The 22,500-nt window shown below is 37.4% G+C and overlaps 1 protein-coding gene across 2 annotated transcripts in view; it reads right to left on the reverse strand.

Moving 5' to 3' along the window:
- The window catches only part of adarb1b (adenosine deaminase RNA specific B1b), a 408,325-nt gene that overhangs the window by 109,893 nt on the left and 275,932 nt on the right, over positions 1–22,500 (reverse strand). The window contains exon 3 of one of the 2 annotated variants that reach the window (XM_062067621.1): positions 7,911–7,939. Coding sequence is in view for 1 of the 2 variants with exons in the window: in XM_062067620.1 (XP_061923604.1) it covers positions 4,355–4,454 (100 nt within the window). In the remaining variant the exon portion in view is untranslated. Of the gene's footprint in view, positions 1–4,354; positions 4,840–7,910; positions 7,940–22,500 lie in introns of those variants that run through there. The other variant, XM_062067620.1, reaches the window with a different exon arrangement.

Genomic DNA, 22,500 nt, shown 5'->3' on the forward strand with positions numbered 1-22,500 from the left:
ATAGATTTTACTCTATGCGGCCCCTGAGCTAAAATGAGTTTGACACCCCTGGTATATGAGCTCCATCTAAATCCAATCAAACTTGATTTATAAACCACTTTTTATAAGTAAAAGAAATGCAACACAAAGGGCTTTAGAGACATACAAACAATTCCTTGATTACACACATACACACAGATGAATGAATGGCCGAGTACAGAAGGGCCAGGTGAAGAAACACTATCAGACAACACTACCATCACCTGAGCCTGATATTTTGTTTAAAAAAAAACTTTACATATCAATCCAATTACAAGACAACTTTCCGAGGATAGTAAACACAAAATATTTATATTATAATAATATAAGATATTACTTTTTAACCAATAAGAATCCAGACCTATATGTGCTTAAAGTGGACCTAAGAAGAATTTGGTCTTTTCTGACTCATAAATGTTGTTAAAATGTTGGATACTCCTGTTAAACATGTCAAAGCATCAAATTAATAACCAATACGGATGCAGGGCTAATATTTAACATTGATGGCATTACCGCAAATAAGAGGAAAATATCAATGCAATAGATGGTAAACAGTGTGCAGCAGCAGCAGTATTTATGGATCTAACAAAAGCAGGGGTTGGCAACCCAAAATGTGGAAAGAGCCACATTGGACCAAAAATAATAAACAAAAATCTGTCTGGAGCCGCAAAAAATTAAAAACCTTATATACGCGTTATAATGAAGGCAACGCATGATGTAAGTGTCTATATTAGCTATATTATCCTACTATCAAAGTCTGACGCAAATCTTCATTGCCAGAAATGTTGTATTTTAATATTTATTCAAAGCATTTTTGCAACATTGGAAATCATTAGTAAAATGGAGGCTTCTCACAGGATGAGATAACTTCTGGAAATTACTTGCTCAGAATGGCCAAAGGTATAGATGTGTGTGTCCAAGTTTAAGGAAACTGCAGGCCGTCTTTTTTTAATGGATTCAGTACAATCTTTGCAAGCTGGGTAACGTTTGCTGTGGTCTGGAACAACACGGCACACAAACAACTATAGAAATACAGCCTCATTACACACAGATAATGTGTCATGAGACCTGCAAATATAAATTAAATAAAGAGGACATAAGTAAAAGAAATTAAATGAGCTCAAATATACCTACAAACGAGGCATAATGATGCAATATGTACATAGAGCTAGCCTAAATAGCATGTTAGCATCGATTAGCTTGCAGTCATGCACTGACCATATATGCCTGATAATCACTCCAGCAAATCAATAAAATCAACAAAGCTCACCTTTGTGCATTCACGCACAGCATAAAACGTTTGGTGGACAAAATGAGACACAGAAGGAGTGGCATAAAACACGTCTTTCTGTGGCAGCATCGGAGAAAGTTGTACATGTAAACAAACTACGATGAGTTCAAGGATCGCTGGAATAAGTAGGACAAAACGGTGCTTGCCAAATACTCTCATCAGTGAAGCATGTATAATATAAACAGTGGGATTTCTAACAATTAGGAAGGTTTGTGTCATGTTTGTTCTCCTACAGAAAATATATTAAAACAAAGCATTTTTTTCCCTTCATCTTTTTCTATTTTCACACATCTCTGAAAGACGTCTAGGGAGCCACTAGGGTGGTGCTAAAGAGCCGCACGCAGCTCTGGAGCCGCGGGTTGCTGACCCCCGAACTAAAGCATTTTACACAATTAATTACAACATCTTAATCGACAAATTAGAACGGTATGGCATCAGAGTGTTGGTACTGAACTGGATACGAAGCTACATCACCAACAGGAAGCAATAGGTGAAGTTAGGTGAAAAAAACGTCAACAAAACAAAACATATGTATCTTGCGGTGTACCCCAGGGATCAATACTGGGACCAAAACTATTCGATCTCTATGTAAACAACAGTTTTAGAGTTACAAAGGACTTTAAGTTAGTATTGTTTACAGACGACATGACTGAGTTTTGTTCAGGAAAGAACACACACAAGCTAATACAAATAATAACTGGAGAAAATGTTTTGACAAAAACAGACTATCTTTGAATCTCAGTAGAACGAAAACAACGCTATTCAGTAAGAACAGAAGAGAAATAGACGGAGTAGATATTGAACGGGTGAAATAATTCAAATTTTGGCGTGTAATAACACATCTTAAAATGAACTGCAAATCTCATGAAAAATATACAATATAAAGTGGCGAGAAATATTTTAATAATGAAAAAAAAGTCTATATTCTCTACTGCTCACTAGTGTTACCATATCTGAGTTATTGTGCAGAAATATGGGTAAAAAACTACAAAAGTACACTTCATTGACGGTGTTACAAAAAAGATCAATTAGAATAATGCATAATGTTGGATATAGAGAATATACTAACCCTTTATTTATTGAATCCAAAATACTGAAACTTGGGTGCAGATACAAACCGCTATAATCATGCACAAAGCAAACTAAAACCATTTTTTCTAAAAGAAAAAAAAAAGAAAAATATAACCTAAGAGGAAAATCTAATTTAAAACATTTGTATGCACGCACAACACTCAACACATTCAGCATATCAGTATGTGGAATTAAATTATGGAATAGATTAAGCAAAGAAGCCAAACAATGTACGAACACGATCGAGTTTAAGAGGTAATTCGAACTACACAAGTGTTTACAGAGTACCAAGAAGAATATTTTGATAAACATTGTGAACTTTGTTAAAAACTAGTGAATCATATCTGACTCAACTATTAAGAGAACTATTGTACTTAGAACTTATTTATGTAAACTGTGTTACAAGATGAGAACTACAGTTATTGATTCACAGTAAAAAACAAACAAACAAACAAACTGGCAGCTCAGGTGCCAAAATTTTACTGTACAGTAAAAAAAAAGAAGTTATTCTTACAGTAAAATTCTGGCAACTGAGCTGCCTTTTTTTTTTTTAACCATAAAAACAGCAGTACTGTTTTCCATTTACAGTAATATACCCTAAACCTTGAGGTATAATTATTGCAACTTACCATATTTTGTTTACATTATAGTTTTTTAAAAATCCACTAGAAAAATGCATTAAAAATGGTGTAATAATAGTAGATAGATCAGTGTTTCCCATAAACTGCCAAGATTTCTGTGGCGGTGGGGGCGTGGCTATGGGCGTGACATCATGACATCATCGAGTAATTTGCATAATTTACTACAATGATATGATTTTCTCTAAAAAGGCTCAAAAAATGTATACTTACTATTTAATAATAACAGTTTTGTTTTAAACGTCCATCCATCCATCCATCCATTTTACAATATAATTACAACACTTTATATACATATTTATATACAGATTTGAACAATAAGTTATTCACTGAAATATATTTATTAATTGTGGTGCTTACAAAAAATATATCTTATAAAATATAAAAGCTAAAATGTCTCTTAAAGCTCTTACCCTTTAATTAGTGCATACTAAATAATTTTACTTTAGCCTACTACTAGAACCATATTATTTACCAGCAACATAAAGTGAAACAGATGCAGAGGTGTCCCGCCACAGTCAGTAACAAATAAACAGAAAACAGTAGTGGTCAAATACAAATAAGGCAACAAGAGAAGTATCCTACACTGCTTTTTTGTAAAGTAAATCTGAACAGCCTATATGGGCATCTACATCAACTACATGATTTGCCTGAGAAGCTGGACAGGACAAAAAAAAATAAAAAATTGTGGCGGACGTAATTATTTCGTGGCGGGCCGCCACAAATAAATTAATGTGTGGGAAACACTGTAGATAGATAGATAGATAGATAGATAGATAGATAGATAGATAGATAGTACTTTATTGATTCCTTCAGGAGAGTTCCCTCAGGAAAATTTTAACTCCAGCAGCAGTGTACAGAATTGAGATCAAATTTAAAAATTAAAAAGTAAATAATGGGGGTTTAAATAGGAATAAAATGGAAAATATAACAATAAGAATAAAAATATAACAGTAAAAATAAGAATATACCAAGAAAAACTAGGCAGTAGTGACCATGTTATTAGTAGTATTCACTGTTAGAAGCGGCCCTCTGGGGCCAAACATAACTGCGATGTGGCCCTCGGTTAAAACGACTTTAACACCTCTGCACTAAATGGAGCCCGCGTACCAATCACTGCGTTACGGTCTTTCCTTCACCACTACTTACAATACACATTTCAATGTTTACATTTAAATAAAGTCAGGCAAGACAAACAAAACAACTTTGAGATTTTAAAGCCATCCTCAAACAGCCAGACTGAGAAGTAAAAGTCACACAACAAGCACCGAATACTGACCGGTCTGCAAAAAAAAAACAATCCAGCAGCACTGAGAAGTCTCCCCGTGAGTGTTACCTTTGCGTTCGGAGCGTTTCTTGCGCCTCCTTTTGTACCTGCGTCGGATCAGGCAGTAATAGGAACCCAGGTGCTGAGCGGCGTTGGTGAGGAGAGCCATGACTGGTAAGACTGGGACTACACGGCACCTGAATCATGCATCAACTAGCAGCCGGTGGTCTTCATCATCTCTGACTCTACGTGACGCTCATGCCTCAGAGCAGACAACTGCACACACCTGAAGCATGTCTTTGGATCTACTCTGCTTCTCTGCTAATATCTGCACTCTCTCTCTCTCTCTCTCTCTCTCTCTCTCTCTCTCTCTCTCTCTCTCTCTCTCTCTCATTGGCTCTCTCTCCTGCTGCGCTCACATCTCTCTCCTCAGTTAACATCTGGCCGATCACACATGGGAAAGAAGAGGAGGTAGAGTGTATAGACGGAAAAAAAAGGGTGAAGACTCATTTTTTTCAACCCTCTAAACTTCACTTTAAAGAAGTTGAAAAGAGCTCAAAGTCGACAACTGTGGGGTTGAGTTTACTGTTAGAATATGGAGGTTCATTTTTGTGTCTTTATTACGAAAGCTTTTTTTTTGGACACTGAATTTATGCGACTGAATTTTGTGGGTTTGAATTTTGTTAACAGACTTTTTTTCTCACCTTAAATTATGCTGACAATTGTCTTAAATAAAAACAATTGTGAGCAACATATTTGTGTGTTTAAAAATACAATACAGAAATTCAGTGTAAGAAAAAAAATTGTGCATAAAAATTCAGTGTAAAAATTATAGTGCATACAATTCAGTGTAAAAATTATAGTGCATACAATTCAGTGTAATAAAAAATAGTGCATACAATTCAGTGTGAAAATATTTAGTGCATAACATTTCAGGGTAAAAAAATAGATCAGAAAAATTCTGTGTAAAACAATAAGTGCATACAATTCAGTGTAAAACATGTATTGCATAAAATTCAGTGTAAAAATGTTGTGCATAAAATTCGGTGTAAAAAAAGTTGTGCATGAAAATTCAGTGTAAAAAAAGAGTGCATAAAATGCAGTGTAAAAAAGAATAGTGCATAAAACTCAGTGTGAAAAGATTCAGTGCATACAATACAGGGTCAACAAAATGGAGCATAAACATTCAGTGTAAAAAATGTAGTGCATAAAATTCAGTGTAAAAAACAGTGGATACAAATTCAGTGTAAAAAAGAGTGCATAAAATTCAGTGTAAAAAAAGAGCATAACAATTCAGTGTAAACCAATAAGTGCATACAATTCAGTGTAAAAAAATTAGTGCATAAAATTCAGTGTAAATAAATTAGTGCATAAAATTCACTGTAAAAAAATAGTGCATTAAAATTCATTGTAAAATTTTAGTGCATAAAATTCAGTGTAAAAAAATTAAATCAGTGTAAAAAAATGAGTGCATAAAAATTCAGTGAAAAAAATAGTGCATATATTTCGGTGTAAAAAAAATGTAGTGCATACAATTCAGTGTAAAAAAAAATAGTGTATAAAATCCAGTGTAAAAAATAGTGCATAAAATTCAGTGTGAAAAAATTTAGTGCATACAATTCAGGGTAAAACATTTTGTAAAAAATTCAGTTCATAAAAATGCAGTGGCCAAAAAAAATTCAGCGTTAAAAAATTCAGTGCAAAAATATTTGTTGCTGCAAAACTCAAGACCCACTTCCGTTGAATTAAGACTGAAGCACCTTATTGGCTGGTTCTGAGACAGGTCCAATTAATTCAGTCTTAATTTACCGGAAATTAGTTTTGAAGCAACACATAAATATTCCTGCACTTTCTGTATTTTAATACACTGATTTTTTTAAATGTTTATATATATATAGCTCAGTTACAGCTCTTTTTATTACCAAATATGTGTTATATGTGTTTTATGTCGCACGTTTGCACCAAGAAAAATTCCTAGTTTGTGAACCCGTTCTCAAACAATGGCAATAAAACTATTCTGATTCTGATTCTATATAATTACATTTATTATACTGAATTTAAAAAAATGAGTTCTTAGACACATTTTAATTTTTAATTCAATGCAAAAAAAAAAGAATCAATTCACAAAAAATGTTGTTACATGAGTTCAGTGTCAAAAAAGACAAAAACTTTCGTAATACAAGCACATATTACCCTCCATTTTATAAGGTACATCTTACGCTTGTTTGTAGAGGAACTCATTCCAAATTGTTATACACGCACTGTTAATCATGTTCATCACCAATATATATTCAGCACATGCTATTTTATGTTATGTCTTGACTTTGTTGGCATTCATTATGTCTACTTAATACAATAATTATGTGTAATTTTGATTTATTCAGTAGGTGTGGGTGAATCAATCGAGCAATATCATTTTTTTAGTATCAATACTAAGCCTAGTATCAGTGTCGAAATTGTGACCGATTTTCTTCAGTTCATTTCTATTTGTATTTTTTCAAATTGTTTGTGTTAGTTGTATCATTACGTTGTTGTATTTATCCACTGTTATTGTTTGAATAAGTTCAAAGATTTGAATGAGAGAAAAATCCTTCTTTTTAGTTTGCTTATTTATGTTGCACTATGGACTACTATTGTTAAAACAAATGCATGTAATACTAATAAATATTATTCACAACCTTTATTTAACCAGGAACATTTTAAAGTAATAAGGAAATGTTTTTTTTATTTGATATGGTTACATTTTAGACAGATGAAACTCAAAACAATGTTTATTTTTTGAAGGTTTGTTTATTCCAGCAATTAGATTCACAAAGTGAAACTAATATACAATATGACATAGGCTCATAACATGCAACTCAAGATATTTCAAGCCTTCTTTTGACAAAATATTGATGAGTATGGCTTACATAAAAACCTCAAATTCTCAGAAAATGTGGGGTTTCCAAAAACTAAACCATGATCATCAAAAATATAACAAATACAGGCTTGACATATCTCACTATGCAAGTCATGAGTTTATATCACATATTAGTTTCACATTTGAAGTCAAATTGCTGACATGAATGGACTTTTGAGTTTCACCTGTATGTATAAATGTGCAGTATTGCTCACCCTTACTGTTAATATGAATACAGACATTAAGTAATACATTGCTGCCCTCTAGTGGCTGCATGACGCAACTACAACCACATTCCAAATATGGACTATGGCAGTTTAACTAATTTATAATGGGGATATATTTTCATGCATCAAATAGATATACATGTTCATATATGTTTCAAAAGTGGTCACTGAACAAACATAGAAAATTAATGCTTAGATGGGTCGTTTTTTTTTTTGAAAATAGATAACATTTGTACAAAAAGTCAGTGTTCAATGTTGATGTTCTTCTTCAAATCTTCTCCATTTTGCTTTGGCATGTCAGAGTTTTTTTGGAATTTCGAAAAATAATCGATGACATCATAAAAGACGCAATATGAATGACAGACGGCCCACTGTGTTTTGACTAAATAATCTGCTAAATCTGGAAAATCTAACAATCCAAGACTTTGTGAAGTGTTGTGCAGTAAAATTATAATAAAAACAAGCAAAAAAGAGCAACAAAAGCCAGCAATTAACTCACCTTTAGTCGTGTCCTAGGTAGCAGCAAACCTAAGTGGAGACAGAAACATTGTTCCAGGTCAACAACAATGGCGTGTCTTCCTCCTAACATTTACTATTATTATTCAGCAACAAAGTCAATTTTCTGCACATCTTTCTTGTAGAAGTACAAAACCCAAAATCAGCGAAGTTGGCACGTTGTGTAATTCGTAAATTAAAACAGAATACAATGATTTGCAAATCCTTTTCAACTTATATTCAATTGAATAGACTGCAAAGAAAATATATTTGTGGGGGGGCGTGGCCTGCGGACCTGCAGCGGAGCGGGGTGTGCCAGGACCGGCTTCGAGATCAGCGACAGGTTCGTAGATGACCCACCTGGGGCTCTGTTAAAGGCGGCAGAAAAGAGGAATTGGAAGACGAACATAAGAGACGATGGCTGAAAAACACACAAAGAGACTCACAATGAAAAATAAATCATTGTTCAGAACCATGAACGCAGCTGTCATGTCCGTGATTGGTGGTCCGAAGAACCCGGAAGCGCAAGACTTCCATAATATTTAATGTTCGAACTGAAAAAAGTAATTCTTTTTGCAAGTAATCATTCACTTAGAAATTAATGGAAGCAACACTTTGCAAAAAAGTTGGCACAGGGGCATTTTTACCACTGTGTTACATGGCCTTTCCTTTTAACAACACTCAGTAAACGTCTGTTCACCTGTGGGATGTTCCAAATAAGTGTTTGATGAGCATTCCTCAACTTTCTCAGTCTTTTTTGCCACTTGTGCCAGCTTTTTTGAAACGTGTTGCAGGCATCAAATTCCAAATGAGCTAATATTTGCAAAAATAATTACTTTTTTCAGTTCGAACATTAAATATTATGGAAGTCTTGCGCTTCCGGGTTCTTCGGACCACCAATCACGGACATGACAGCTGCGTTCATGGTTGTGAACAATGATTTATTTTTCATTATGAGTCTCTTTGTGCGTTTTTCAGCCATCGTCTCTTATGTCCGTCTCGCTCTCGCTCTTGCTCGCCTTCCAATCCCCGTCTCCTTCCCGGCTGCCGCCTTTAACAGAGCGACAGGTGATTAAAAAAACACTCCCAGGTGGGTCATCTACGAACCTGTTGCTGATCTTGAAGCCGGTCCTGGCACACCCCGCTTCGCTGCAGGTCCGCAGGCCATGCCCCCCCACCCACAAATATATTTTCTTTGCAGTCTATTCAATTGAATATAGGTTGAAAAGGATTAGCAACTCATTGTAGTCTGTTTTTATTTACCATTTACACAATGTGCCAACTTCACTGGTTTCGGGTTTTGTACAAAAATACTTCCTCAGGCAGACTATATCATGGACATGCCAGTCCAACACAGAGTATCCTCGTACATTAGCTCATCAATGACAGTTTGCCAACCTCTCACATTTGCAAAAATTGGCCTAATTCTTGCTGTCACTCTTTAATAACTACATTTAAAATCACATGTTATTGTCCGTAATGACGCTTTACATACTAACAGGGTCATTTGTGTACCAGGTTATAGAAAATGGTCATGGTTGTTGGTTTGTAGACAAGGCAAACTGCCTACCAAATAGGAACAAAACAGTGTAAAGACTGATCCAGGCTAAAAACGGGAAAATATTTTTGCTCTCGCCGCTTGACTAATTGCTGAAACTGTCACACTCGGCAGTCACAATATTGCACAGCCTGCACCGCGGTGACATTTCATGCAACAAACGTGTACATTCCTCACAGTTTCCCCCATTATAAACTTTGTTTTGACAGTTGAAAACATTCCGAAGGCAAAGTCTTTCTGTCGGAGTGAAAGGAGGGTTAGCTGCTTATAATGGTTGGTGTTTACTTTTGTTTTTTGTCCACTTTAAAAAAACTATTGCTTAAAGGCCTACTGAAACCCACTACTACCGACCACGCAGTCTGATAGTTTATATATCAATGATGAAATCTTAACATTGCAACACATGCCAATACGGCCGGGTTAACTTATAAAGTGCAATTTTAAATTTCCCGCGAAACTTCCGGTTGAAAACGTCTATGTATGATGACGTATGCGCGTGACGTCGATGGTTGAAACGGAAGTATTGGGACACCATTGTATCCCAATACAAACAGCTCAGTTTTCATCGCAAAATTCCACAGTTTTCTGGACATCTGTGTTGGTGAATCTTTTGCAATTTGTTTAATGAACAATGGAGACAGCAAAGAAGAAAGCTGTAGGTGGGATCGGTGTATTAGCGGCTGGCTGCAGCAACACAACCAGGGGGACATTGACTTGGATAGCAGACGCGCTATCCGACGCTAGCCGCCGACCGCATGGATGATCGGGTGAAGTCCTTCGTCGCGCCGTCGATCGCTGGAACGCAGGTGAGCACGGGTGTTGATGAGCAGATGAGGGCTGGCGCAGGTGGAGCACTAATGTTTTTATCATAGCTCTGACGAGGTCCCGTAGCTAAGTTAGCTTCAATGGCGTCGTTAGCAACAGCATTGCTAGGCTTCGACAGGCGGCACAGCATTAACCGTGTAGTTACAGGTCCAGTGTTTGGTTCGGTGTCTCCTGATAGTAGTATTGTTGATTTTCTGTCTATCCTTCCAGTCAAGGGCTTATTTCTTTTGTTTCTATCTGCATTCAAGCACGATGCTATCACGTTAGCTCCGTAGCTAAAGTGCTTCACCGATGTATTGTCGTGGAGATAAAAGTCACTGTGAATGTCCATTTCGCGTTCTCGACTCTCATTTTCAAGAGGATATAGTATCCGAGGTGGTTTAAAATACAAATCCGTGATCCACAATAGAAAAAGGAAAAAGTGTGGAATCCAATGAGCATTTGTACCTAAGTTACGGTCAGAGCGAAAAAAGATACGTCCTGCACTGCACTCTAGTCCTTCACTCTCACGTTCCTCATCCACAAATCTTTCATCCTCGCTCAATTAATGGGGTAATCGTCGCTTTCTCGGTCCGAATCGCTCTTGCTGCCGGTGTAAACAATGGGGAAATGTGAGGAGCCTTTCAACCTGGGACGTCACGCTACTTCCGGTACAGGCAAGGCTTTTTTTATCAGCGACCAAAAGTTGCGAACTTTATCGTCGATGTTCTCTACTAAATCCTTTCAGCAAAAATATGGCAATATCGCAAAATGATCAAGTATGACACATAGAATGGATCTGCTATCCCCGTTTAAATAAAACAAAATTCATTTCAGTAGGCCTTTAACTTACTGTAGTCAGGCTCCAGGCAATTTTGTGCAAATGGTGAATTTCATCTGATGCATATTTAAAGTCTGACAGTTCATTAGAGTCCAGACATTGACAATTTTTTTATTTTTTTTCATCATAACAAACCCGAGTCATTTTAAGGCATACACAATCTTAGGATTCTACAATCCTGTGCTTCATACATTTTCCAGGGTCAAAAACGTAAAAATGGAGCCTTGTCACGTCAGACCAATGAAAATGCAGAACGGGTCACGGTGGACCAATGAAACTGTTCATAATTAGGGCTACAACTAACGATTGTTTTGATAGTTGATTAGTCAACGATTATCTTAACGAGTAGTCGAGTAATCGGATAATGAAGTGTACATACACTCGTAACGAACATAATGTCATGGCTGTCTTGAGTTTCCAATAATTTCTACAACTCTTATTTTTTTGTGATAAGAGTGATTGGAGCACATACTTGTTGGTCACAAAAAAAAAATAATCATGAAGTTTTTTTCTTTTATGAATTTATTATGGGTCTACTGAAAATGTGACCAAATCTGCTGGGTCAAAAGTATCCATATACAGTATACTGTAAGTATTGTACTTATTACTGTAAGTACAGTAATTAATTAGTTTCTTATTAAAGTAACAAAGACTTAATTTAAAGTTATTTGGACACTAGGGGAACATATAAGGTCAAGGTTAGGTTAAGGTTAGGGTTACTTATAAGCAATAATTCTGAGGTTATTGAGGGAAGACTCTTAGTTAATGGCTTACTGGTTGTATAATAAGGCCATGCAGAATAAGGCATTAATAGGTACTTAATAATGACTAATTAAGAGCCAATATGTTACTAATTTGCATGTTAATAAGCAACTAATTAATGGTGAATATGAGTTCCCCATACTAAAGTGTTACCGGACAATTTTTTTTGTTTCCCTACAATTTAGTGGGTGCAGAGAATATAGTCCAGAAAATACGGTAATTACTGTCTGGTTACACAGAATTAAAACGAGTACATAATAACTGCAAAGTAAGCTTCACAATAAAAGCATGGCAGTATTAAAAATCTGCATTGGACCAAGGCAACCAAGGAAATGCACCCCTGGATACCACTGTAATATATTCTATTCATGCAGCAGTACTGTAAAACAGGATGGCCTGACCCAGTGTGACTTCAATAATTCATTTCATTAATTTACGTTGTCACAGGGAAATAAAGGTCACCCAGTAAATGTCTACGACTGCACTGTATAATGAAAAGTCGTGACACCTACCAACGGTCAGGGGGTGGGGAAAAAAAACAAGAAATATAACATAAGAATCAATCTGAGAGAGTTGTGTCTAAAAATAAATCTAAGTCTCCAGCAGGGTGCTGCTAAGACGCCCTAGAAAAAGGCACATCTAGCGTGCATAAAGTGTAGCAGCAGGGGACAGAGGCACAGCTGAAGGGATAACCGACTGAGGAGGGAGTCTCTAATAAGAGATGGAGATGTGGGAGTGAAGTGAAAAGAGTAGAAAAGTCCAGGAAAGTAAGATTTTTTGGGGGATATAGAATATTTGATTAACCCTTGTGTAATGTTCATATTGTTGTTACTCAGCCAGCGTTTGTGGGTCTGATGGACCCGTTGCATTTTGTGTCTTTTAATGCCTCACAATAATACACTTTTATGTTAAAATACTGAACAGATGTTTACCTTATCCCAATAAACATCTGTTCAGTATTTTAACATAAAAGTGTTTGATTGTGAGGCATTAAAAGCGGCCGAATTTACGGTGCATCACTAGTCAATAGTGCGCACAAAATAGGCTGCGTATTCGGACCAATTCATACTGTGACGACCTGTTACCTTCGTGTGGTTTTGATTTGATGTTCAATGTTCGTGCCTGATGGGGATTGGCGGAGAATGAGGAAGTGTTAAGTGTCTGGGGAAGCACGAAGACGAAAGTGTTTGCAGGGAGGGAATACCTGTTGGAATTGGGCCAGTTGTTAGCATGATATTGGCAATAAAAGTTAAAAATAGCTTCAGACTTTTGACTTCTTTTGGAGGCCACAATACATTATATTACTTTAGTTTTTACGAAAACCACAAACATATTTTTAAGGTGTGGCGATGTGCCAAGATCAGTTACATAAAGGCCTACTGAAATGAAATTGTCTTATTTAAACGGGGATAGCAGATCCATTCTATGTGTCATACTTGATCATTTCGCGATATTGCCATATTTTTGCTGAAAGGATTTAGTAGAGAACATCGACGATAAAGTTCGCAACTTTTGGTCGCTGATAAAAAAAGCCTTGCCCGTACCGGAAATAGCGTGACGTCACAGGTTGAAGAGCTCCTCACATCTGCACATTGTTTACACCAGCAGCGAGAGCGATTCGGACCGAGAAAGCCACGATTACCCCATTAATTTGAGCGAGGATGAAAGATTTGTGGCGAAGCCTAGCAATGCTGTTGCTAACGACGGCATTGAAGCTAACTTAGCTACGGGACCTCGACAGAGCTATGCTAAAAACATTAGCTCTCCACCTACGCCAGCCCTCATCTGCTCATCACCACCCGTGCTCACCTGCGTTCCAGCGATCGACGGCGCGACGAAGGACTTCACCCGATCATCTGTGCGGTCGGCAGCTAGCGTCGGATAGCGCGTCTGCTATCCAACTCAAAGTCCTCCTGGTTGTGTTGCTGTAGCCAGCCGCTAATACACCGATCCCACCTACAGCTTTCTTCTTTGCAGTCTCCATTGTTCATTAAACAAATTGCAAAAGATTCACCAACACAGATGTCCAAAATATTGTGGAATTATGTGGTGAAAACAGACGACTTAAGCTGGCCACCGTGCTATTCCAAAATGTCTGCATCAACCCGTGATGTCACGCTCAAACGTCATCATACCGAGACATTTTCAGCCGGATATTTCGCGGGAAATTTAAAATTGCACTTTATAAGTTAACCCGGCCGTATTGGCATGTGTTGCAATGTTAAGATTTCATCATTGATATATAAACTATCAGACTGCGTGGTCGGTAGTAGTGGCTTTCAGTAGGCCTTTAAGGGGAAACCCTACTCAATGAAAAAAAGTTTGACACCCTTGCATAGGCGCCGATCCCGTGGGTGCTTCGGGGCCCGAGCACCCACGGACAATGCCGAGCACCCACGTAGGATTGATGGCAACTTTCAATCTTTGAAATAATTATAAACAATAAATGTTATTGCTGTTAAATTTGTGGCGAGTTTGGTCCGTTTTACATAATAAACAAGTTACAAATCATATAGACTATAAATAACAAATCCTAACCAAGATTTCACAGATGGGCCCGATAATGATCTAATGACACAATCATCTTGACTTTGAACACACTGCACACCTGTGAATGAAATGCATACTTACTCAACAGCCACACATGTCACACTAAGGGTGGCAGTATGAACAATGCCAACATTGTCATAAACATGTGCCATATAGTGAAACCACACTAAACAACAACGACAAACACATTTTGGAAGACCGTAACACAACATAAACACTACAGAACAAATTCCCAGAATGGCCTGCAGCACCAACTCTTCCGGGACGCTACAATATAAACAAACACCATTGGTGGATTTACACCTAACATCCACTGTAATGATAATGATACCACGTAAAATAGCGTATCTAGTCGATAATACTATGGTTACATCGACATTTTTTAACACCACAAAATCTTCTTTTCGTTTTTTTCAAATGTTTATAAACTCAGGAAACATGTCCCTGGACACATGAGGACTTTCAATATGACCAATGTATGATCCTGTAACTATAGGTATCGGATTGATACCCACATTTGTGGTATCATCCAAAACTAATGTAACGTATCAAACAACAGAAGAATAAGTGATTATTACATTTTAACAGAAGTGTATATAGAACATGTTGAAACAGAAAATAACCATATATTAACAGTAAATGAACAGGTAGATTAATAATAATTTTTTACAGTTTGTCCCTCATAATGTTGACAAAATAACAGAATGGTAAATGACACAATATGTTACTGCATACATCAGCAGCTAAATTAGGAGCCTTTGTTTGTTTACTTATTACTAAAAGACAAGTTGTCTTGCATGTTCACTATTTTATTGAAGGACTAAATTGCAATAATAAACATGTATATGTACCCAAAGATATTTTTGTTAAAATGAAGCCAATAATGACATTTTTTGTGGTCCCCTTTATTTAGAAAAGTACCGAAATACTTTTGGTACCGGTACCAAAATATTGGTATCGGGACAACACCGATACAGACACACCGAACACCCACTGGCATAAATGTAGATCGGCGCCTACGCACCCTTGTATTATGCTATATCCATTAAATACATTATACTACTTCAATTTGTTTTCACATTCATCCATTTTCTACCGCTTATTCCATTTGGGGTCGCGGAGGGCACTGGAGCCTATCTCAGCTACAATCGGGCGGAAGGCGGGGTACACCCTGGACAAGTCGCCACCTCATCACAGGGCCAACACAGACAGACAGACAACATTCACACTCACGTTCACACACTAGGGACCATTTAGTGTTGCCAATCAACCTATCCCCAGGTGCATGTGTTTGGAGGTGGGAGGAAGCCGGAGTACCCGGAGGGAACCCACGCAGTCACGTGGAGAACATGCAAACTCCACACAGAAAGATCCCGAGCCTGGGATTGAACCCAGGACTGCTCAGGACCTTCGTATTGTGAGGCAGATGCACTAACCCCTCTTCCACCGTGCTGCCAAAAAAACATATTTTTTAAAAAGGTGTGACAGCTTTTATTTTGCCACGATCAATTATATTAAGTGGAAGCCCCAAGTAACTTCTGGCATTGCTTACGTTTATTTCTTTGCTTGTTTGCCACCAGTTGTACTCTCAGTCGTGTTTTTACTTGTTGCGGGCACCCTGACTTCTCACTATTTATCTCCGCGTATATGAGGTATTTTTTTGTAGATGCTTCACAGCTGTCGTCACAAGACTCTATTCGACTGCTGCAACACGTCTTCTCTGCACCCCGGGGTCCAAACATGAACTTAACATATATTCCCTGAATATAAAGTCAACATACTGTATGATTACAGGCATAACATCCTTTTTACTAACACTTTCTTTAAAATGTTCAGTTTTTAGGAATCAAAACATTTCTACAGGCAGAAACTCCAGACTTTTTGCATGTGTTTACTGGAATAAAAGTGACATAAATCCACTCCTCGTGCTCTGTAAAAGCCACAACTATGGCTGGCCGAGTCCCACCACTAAGGCTGCGGTGGAAATATTTGGTTTCTCAAACAAATAATAACGCTTAACCTCTCTTCCTGACTACTTGAATGTGCAAATAGAAAATATACGTAGAATAAAATAGAATATATGTGAGCTCACAGTACAGCACACACAGCAGAGATGTCACCTCCTCGACACTTCTTCAATTCGCTGAACAAGCAGAGGGAGCGAGGGGCTGCTAAAAATGCAGCGTACTGAGGTTTTAAAACAGCAGGGACTTAGGACTGAAAATAAAATTTCAACTCCAGATGGCCTATTCTTAGGGCTTGACTCAAAAACATACCCATTGATAAAAACACGCTTCTTAAAACACTCACAGGCAAAGAACCCAAGGCTGCGGTAGGGAACCCATCTGTTGGTCCCAAAAGCCTAAAAATAGACTCAGTGGTTGGCGTTATTTTTTTCCACATGAGGAGAGTTGGAGTAATTCGTGAAAAAAAGCCATGAGTGGAATGGTGAAGATTTTGGAAAATTTAGAGCAGTAGGCACTTTAAATGGACATATATAATACTTTTCTGAGAGATCATGTTTTTAGTTATTTAACTGTAGGTGTGATCCAGTTTTTAGTTATTTAATTGTATATATTAGAGATTGCATGTGCACAAAAGTGGCATTTAATTTTCTAAATAGCACAATAACAGCAACAGCAAAGGTTGACTTTTTAATCTACTGCCGGATGTCTAAACTGCTGCCACGGGTGCCATTTGCGGCCCGCAGGTAATTTTTTTTTTAATCGCTCATGGAACATTCTAAAAACAATATTACAAAAAAAACAAAAAAAACATAAGAAGTGGATTAAAGAACAAGCATGAGTAATTTAATGACAAAAAGTTAAAATGTTGAAGCTAATAAAATAGAAAAAAAAGAAAACATATGCATTGCATTGGTTTCGAAAATGAAAAATATCAATAACCCCTTAAACAAATAATTATTTAGCCCAAGCATTGTGTCAGCCACACTAAACCATCGTTTAAGGTTCCCCTCCTTGGATATTTTTTTACCCGGGTAAGTGCGCCGTGTATTTCTTGAATCTCCGGCTCTTAGCTTTGTATGGACTCATTGATCGTTTACAACAGGAGTCCCCAAACTACGGCCCGCGGGCCGGATCCGGCCCCCCAGCATCCAAAATCCGGCCCACGGGAAGTCCCAAGTTAAAAAAAAAGTATTTTATTTTTATTATTTTTAAATTTTTTAAATCTTTCCTTTCTAATCTATTTTCTACCGCTTGTTACTCCCGGTGTCTCTTAGCCGCTCAGGCAAATCATATTGTCTAAAAATGAATTTTCCCATCAATAACGTGACAATGTTAAATGTCAAAACGGATTAAAAAGACAATGTATGTATATATATATATATATATATATATATATATATATATATATATATATATATATATATATATATATATATATACACATATATATATATATATCTATATATATATATTAGGGCTGCAACAACTAATCGATTAAATTCGATGATAAAAATAGTTGCCGATTAATTTAGTCATCGATTCGTTGGATCTATGCTATGCGCAAGCGCAGAGGCAATTTTTTTGTATTTGTATTTATTTATTATTTTTGTATTTTTTTTTTATAAACCTTTATTTATAAACTGCAACATGTACAAACAGCTGAGAAACAATCAAAATAAGTATGGTGCCAGTATGCTGTTTTTTTTCCAATAAAATACTGGAAAGGATAGAAATGTAGTTTGTCTCTTTTATCCGATTATTAATCGATTAATCAAAGTAATAATGAACAGATTAATCGATTATCAAATTAATCGTTTGTTGCAGCCCTAATATATATATATATATATATATATATATATATATATATATATATATATATATATATATATATATATATATATATATATATATATATATATATATATATATATATATATATATATATATACAGCCCGGCCCCCGGCCAAATTTTTTTAACCCAATGCGGCCCACGAGTCAAAAAGTTTGGGGACCCCTGGTTTACAAACTGAGTTCGGAGAGGAAATGACGCCAGAAAGACCGCGTCCCACACAGGAAGTGACGTCGGAAAGAACGCGCCACAGCCAGCTTCATAACAACCTGTTTCCACTCGGAGGTAAACACTAGAAAGATGGAGGTGAGTCATCCAGACATGCCGTGTTTCTCCTTCCTCTACATGTACAGACGCTTGTGGAAATCACACATCAATACCTTAAGAGAAAGCGATTGCAGCTATTTCAGATACAACACTTCTCAGACGGCAAGAGAACTTTCCAATGTCCAGGTCAGCTTGTGATTCTACTAACCGAAAAACTTTGTCCATTTGTCGAAGGAGAGACAACAAAAATGCGGGCTCCCGCATAAAATCTGGTGATGCTGGAATGACATCTAACTATAGACCTATCAGCCTTCTTCCAGTTTTATCTAAAGTCCTGAAGAAGATTGTTTTGGAACAACTAATGCACCACCTTGAGACAAATCACTATTTGACTCCCCTACAATTCGGATTCAGACGTAACCATTCTACAGAATCTGCCACTTGTTTTTTAACTGAAAGGATCAAACATTCTCTTGACAAAGGACAGGTGGTCGGTGCAGTATTTCTAGACTTAAAAAAAGCATTTGATACAGTCAATCATGACATTTTAATTTCAAAACTAACCAAATTCAATTTATCCAAACAGTCATTGTCCTGGTTTGAGTCATATCTAAAGGGCCGTGAACAATGTGTCACCATTAATAATGTGAGATCTTCCTTCCGCAAAATAGAAACAGGGATACCTCAGGGTAGTGTCTTGGGACCTATACTATTCAGTCTATACATCAATGACCTACCAGATGTATGCACAGATATAGATTTACAGATGTATGCAGATGACACAGTGGTATATACATCAGGTAAGACCTGTACTCTAGTTGCTGAGAAGTTAAATGCTCAATTAGACAAAATAGCATCTTGGCTGGAGTCATCCTGTTTAACCCTAAACACTAAAAAGACTAACTCTGTCTGCTTCTCCATTAAAAAGCTACCTCAAACAAACCTGAATATAAAAATTAATGAGGAGGTCATTGAACAAGTACCTGAAGTCAAATATTTGGGCATAATCATAGACTATCAGCTGAATTTTAAAAGTCACATTAAGAAGATGTGTAAAACCCTGAAGGCAAACCTAGGCTGTTTTAAGATTATAAGACACTGCTTAACTCTTAGCTGTGCTTTTACTTTTATGAATGCAATGATTCTGTCACACATATCTTATGGCTTAACCACATGGTCCCAGGCACACCAGTCATCAATCAAGACCATTGAGTGTCTTTATAACCGCACCTTGAAAGTTCTAGACAAGAAGAGTATACGATATCATCATTGCCAAATTTTAACCAAATACAATATTTTAAGTTTTACCAATTTTATTTTGTTACACACAGTCAAACTGGTTTTTAAACGCTTGCATAACTCTGCTCCCCAATTGCTCTGCAAGGCAATTACAAGACTGCAAAGTGGTACCAGATCTACCACCCGAGCAGTGTCAAAAGGCAACTGTTGTGTTCCATTCCGTAGAACATCTTTTGCCCAGACTGCCTTTTCAATAAAAGGACCACAACTATGGAACTCTTTACCGGACACTTTGAAAAGTATACCTGCACTTGTCACTTTCAAAAAACAAACAAAATTATGGCTAGTTGAGCAATAATCGTGTTCCCATGTTTAGTTTTTACTCATTTTTACTAATTGGTTTTTATCTAGTCTGCACTTTGTCTGTGTTATTATTATTATTATTGGCTTTTATCTAGTTTGCACTTTGTCTGTGTTATTACTATTATCATTATTATCAACTCACTCTACTTTTTATTTTCCTATTTTAATGATGTTGGATCTGTGTTGTTGTTGTTGGGGACAAGTGTTGTAAATTAGCTTTGGCTACAAACACTGTGATGCATGCATCGGATAACTGTTTCAGATGTCTATGTTTTTGTATCTGTCCCTATTTCAAATAAACCTCTATAATAATAATGTGATAAAAAGAGTTAGCGCGTTACCTGGCCGTCGAGGGAAGACTACGGAAAACGTCGAATGCTTTTGGACTGGCAAAGCAGACTGTATCAGTTATTGTCCGCCATGTATGTCACGGACTCAACGTCTAGGTTCAGAGTATATAAAGTCACCAAAAAGGAATGGACGATGAAAGTGAAGGCAAAAGAGTGAGGAGTGTCCTGACCAGATATCTAGATCCCTAGATTGATTGATGTAAAATGTTCTTTATCACATTGTTTACGTGTCTAATAAAGATTTGATTAATTTATGATGGCGCAAGTGTGATTCACTACCATAGGGCCCCACAACGCACTGGATTTCAGTTAATTGAAATTCCACAACACTGGATATTGTTCATATGAGTTAAATTTAATTTAAGAACTTGCACACAAAGCAACACTGGAGGTGACTATGATGTGCGCATTTTCCGCGCATGCGTACTAGGTCCGGCAGACGGAGGGGGTCAGGGGGTCTTAAACGACCATTGTGTGTGTGTGGACAAGGATAAGGTTAGGTGGGATTTACCCTGGATAACCTTCATATAAGCTTAGTGTAGAAAAGACCTAAGGTGTTTCCAGGATTCTCATTTTGAGACGGAAACGTAGTCACAGTCATGTGGAGCACCAGCTAGTACCAACAGTATCATCAAGTTAGGGCTGGGCGATATATCGAATATACTCGACTATATACATGTCTCTGTGCGATGTAGAAAATGACTATATTGTGAGTATTCGAGTATACATTCTCACGCAGTTGCTTTTAGCTGCGGGCATTACACCTCAGGCTTTTCTCACTCTTTCTTGCCTCTCCTTCTCACAGAGAGATAAAACAAGCGCACCTTGTTACATACGTCACATACTGTCGCGCGTGCAGCCTCATACGCCCTCGCCGAGCAGAGAGGTAGCGGCATTGGTAACGTTAGCTGTGGTGCAAGCGGAAATACGAGAGAGAGAAAGATGTGATTGTGGTAACAAATGGAGGAGGAATAATTAATTCCCAAGAAAAACAGCACGGGGTTCATCGTCTGGCAGTGGCTTGGCTTCAAGCGGAAAGATGTTGAACAGACAACTCTAATATGTCAAGTATGCGGCAAAAGCGTTGCTACAAAAAGTAGCCGCACTACAAATCTGTAGTGAAAAGTCAACCGCTAGGGCAGGGGTCGGGAACCTTTGTGAGTCAGAGAGCCATGAAAGCAAAATATTTGGAAATGTATTTCTGTGAGAGCCATATAATACATTTTAAGACTTAATTCAACTAAATGTGAGTATAATAAGCCTCTAAATGTATTCTTTTAAATAATGTTGTTATAATACTCAGCATTAATGCGACTTCTGGTGCTGCACGGATTTGCTGATGGCTTTGTAGTCTGGTTGGTACTTGGTGAGGTTAAGCTTCATGCAGCCAGGGAAAAGAACGGCGCTGCATTTATGTCCTTCACTCGCGTTTCCTCCACTTGGTTTGCCATCATGATGGTAGGATCATGAACAGTTCTTGCCGACAGAGGCATGTCTTGTATCCGTTTAATTATCTTGTGTTTGTTCGGAAGATCATCAAAAAGTTCATTGGCTACATCCAGCATGAACATTTTAGCATGCTCGCCATCTGTGAATGGTTTTCCGTTCCTCACTATTGCTAAAGATCCAGCAAAACTAGCGGAATCATAGTCACCTTGCCGGGTCCATACGCGGAGTTGATGCTGGCTAGCTTGCACCCTGCTCAGTAGCTCTTGGCACGCTTTCTTCCTGCTGTCTCCCGCAGGGTATTTTGATGCAAAGGTAGCATGGCGTGTGTCGAAGTGCCGCTTTACATTCGACCAGTTCATCGATGCTATTTTGTCATTGCAAATTAGACACACTGCAGAACCTGCTCTCTCCACAAAGGCGAATTCTTCGGTCCATTCGTCCTGAAATGTACGATACTCCTCATCTTTTTTTCTTTTTGCCATCTTCTTCGTCGAAGGGTTAGCTTTGAGCTAATGACCGCCCAGAATGAATCAAAAGGGGGCGTTTACCTGTTTACCCAGCAACGCCCAACGTAGGCTATTATCATCCAATTAAA

This window comes from Entelurus aequoreus, linkage group LG13, assembly GCF_033978785.1.
Source record: "Entelurus aequoreus isolate RoL-2023_Sb linkage group LG13, RoL_Eaeq_v1.1, whole genome shotgun sequence".
Classification (NCBI taxonomy): Eukaryota; Metazoa; Chordata; class Actinopteri; order Syngnathiformes; family Syngnathidae; genus Entelurus; species Entelurus aequoreus.